General features: G+C 41.1%; 1 protein-coding gene across 1 annotated transcript; it reads right to left on the bottom strand.

The window, feature by feature from the left end:
- Window positions 1-203: 203 nt before the first annotated feature.
- Window positions 204-1,534, bottom strand: LOC309698788 (SOSS complex subunit C-like). Its single transcript, XM_082521465.1, has one exon. The coding sequence runs from the start codon at window positions 1,217-1,219 to the stop codon at window positions 908-910; it is 312 nt and encodes a 103-aa protein (XP_082377591.1). The 5' UTR covers window positions 1,220-1,534; the 3' UTR covers window positions 204-907.
- Window positions 1,535-1,916: the final 382 nt, after the last annotated feature.

Raw genomic sequence — 1,916 nt, 5'->3', positions numbered from 1 at the left:
CTTGCTGCTATCCTTCTGACACACCCACTCCACCCTCCCTTCTCTTCTTCACCTGTAGGACACTGTCCTTCGCTTTTGGATATCCTGATAGTCTTCTGTGTAAGTTGTTATACAAAGGTTTCAAATCTATTTCTTTGGAATGAACATAAAATGAGGAAATGCAAAAGAAAATTGTATAATTAAACATATGAATTATGCCAGAATATGTTTAACAGTTTATTTAAACCCATCTCATGTTTGTGCTTCCATAGTAAGTCATCTGTTGAGGGATTCTGGGCAAATAACTGTTGTAACCTACACAGATCCCATAGATTGCAATTATGAGCCCAGATATTCACAAACCAGTCAGTACCCCTGGGCTGAAATGTGCTATGTTAATAATACTGTGACATATGAAAGTACAACACACTTAAAAAAAACGGTTCTAAAATACCAGGAACAACAAAATGAGTTGGTGATGCAACTGTATGCAGTAAACTTGGGGTTTTCGGGCTCTTCCAGGACGTCGGTAACTGTTTCCATCTGGTTATCCAGACTTGCATCTTCAGTATTCAGTTCCTTTTGAAGACACAATTTCTGAAACTCGTTTTACATCCTGTTGCTTCTTTGGATTTTTTCCAACTCTCATAGATGAAAGCACCTGCCACGTAAAATCTGTTATTATGCCAGCAGCAGACTTCTCATCCTGACTCACACTGATCTGAATGAAACACAGTCATGATCGCATAATTAATGAAAAATAATCTGTGTGAGGGCTTAACACAGGACATTACGCTCAAATATTTTATTCTGTCTGTGACGTCTTTTAGTCTCCCTGGCAGAATAAAATATAATATCAGTCATCAGATCAACAATACCATAAAATAACCAGTTTTAATGTCTTAGGGGTCGGGGTCAGAATTTAGAGTCAAAAGTCGGGCTCCAGCCGGGGGAGCACCGGGAGGATGAGGTTCCCAAACGAGGAGTCCTGGGTGATGAAGAACCCGGAGGAGTGGACGTGAGCGTGCTGCAGGGCGGCCTTCTGTTGGGCTGCGATGTGCTGCTGCTCGGCGCTGTCCCTCACCTCCTTCAGGCTGGGTCTGGACGACAGCGGGATGTTGGCTCCGGGGCTGCTCATGGACTGGCTCTGCAGCAGCCGCCTCTTCTCCTTGTCCAGCTCCGCCAGGATGGCCACACGGGTCTTGTTCTGAAAGCCCTGTCCCGGCGGGTTAGCAGCCATGTTAGCTAAGCAGTTAGCAAACACCGGTTTCACGAGTCCACGAAGCACATAAAGCCGACTGCCGGGATTGCTTCTTTAGGGTATGTGGGTATATAGAATATCTTCGCTATGGAGAAACACAAAGCACGCACTGTCAGAGATAAGACATAAAATACCGCCTTTAGGCAAAGGAACTGGACAACTTCCGGCTAATAGTTCTCCTTTCAAAATAAAAGTTCACGGAAACGACATCAGGTTTTATTTTTTATCGTTTTATCTTACGGCAACACGCAGATGACAACGGTTAAATGTTTATTTATGTAATGATGTTTTTTTTTAAAGTATAACTTCTACCAGGAAGAAAATATTCATCCAAATGTCGCCGTTTATGTGTGCGAAATAAAACCAACATTCACCAAACAGTTATTGCAATTTCGTGACTGAACACTAGATGGGATCAGTTCATTATGAATCATAAACCATGTGAATGTGAAAACTGGGTTTCACTAGAGCCACACCTGAAAATACGACGAGGACTCTCGTCATAGTTGGAGTGCAAAGAGTGGCCAAATTATATCACTAAATACACCATTAAGCAATTAAATGGATGAGTACGTAATTAAAATGGAAATAAATAAATAGTGTATTAAATACATATGTCAATTAATCTTTTTTGAAGACATATTTTATTATTTCACCATTTAATTGATTATTTCAT

Source organism: Aulonocara stuartgranti, assembly GCF_965226115.1.
Source record: "Aulonocara stuartgranti genome assembly, chromosome: 22".
Classification (NCBI taxonomy): Eukaryota; Metazoa; Chordata; class Actinopteri; order Cichliformes; family Cichlidae; genus Aulonocara; species Aulonocara stuartgranti.
This window is presented reverse-complemented; position numbering and strand designations above follow the sequence as displayed.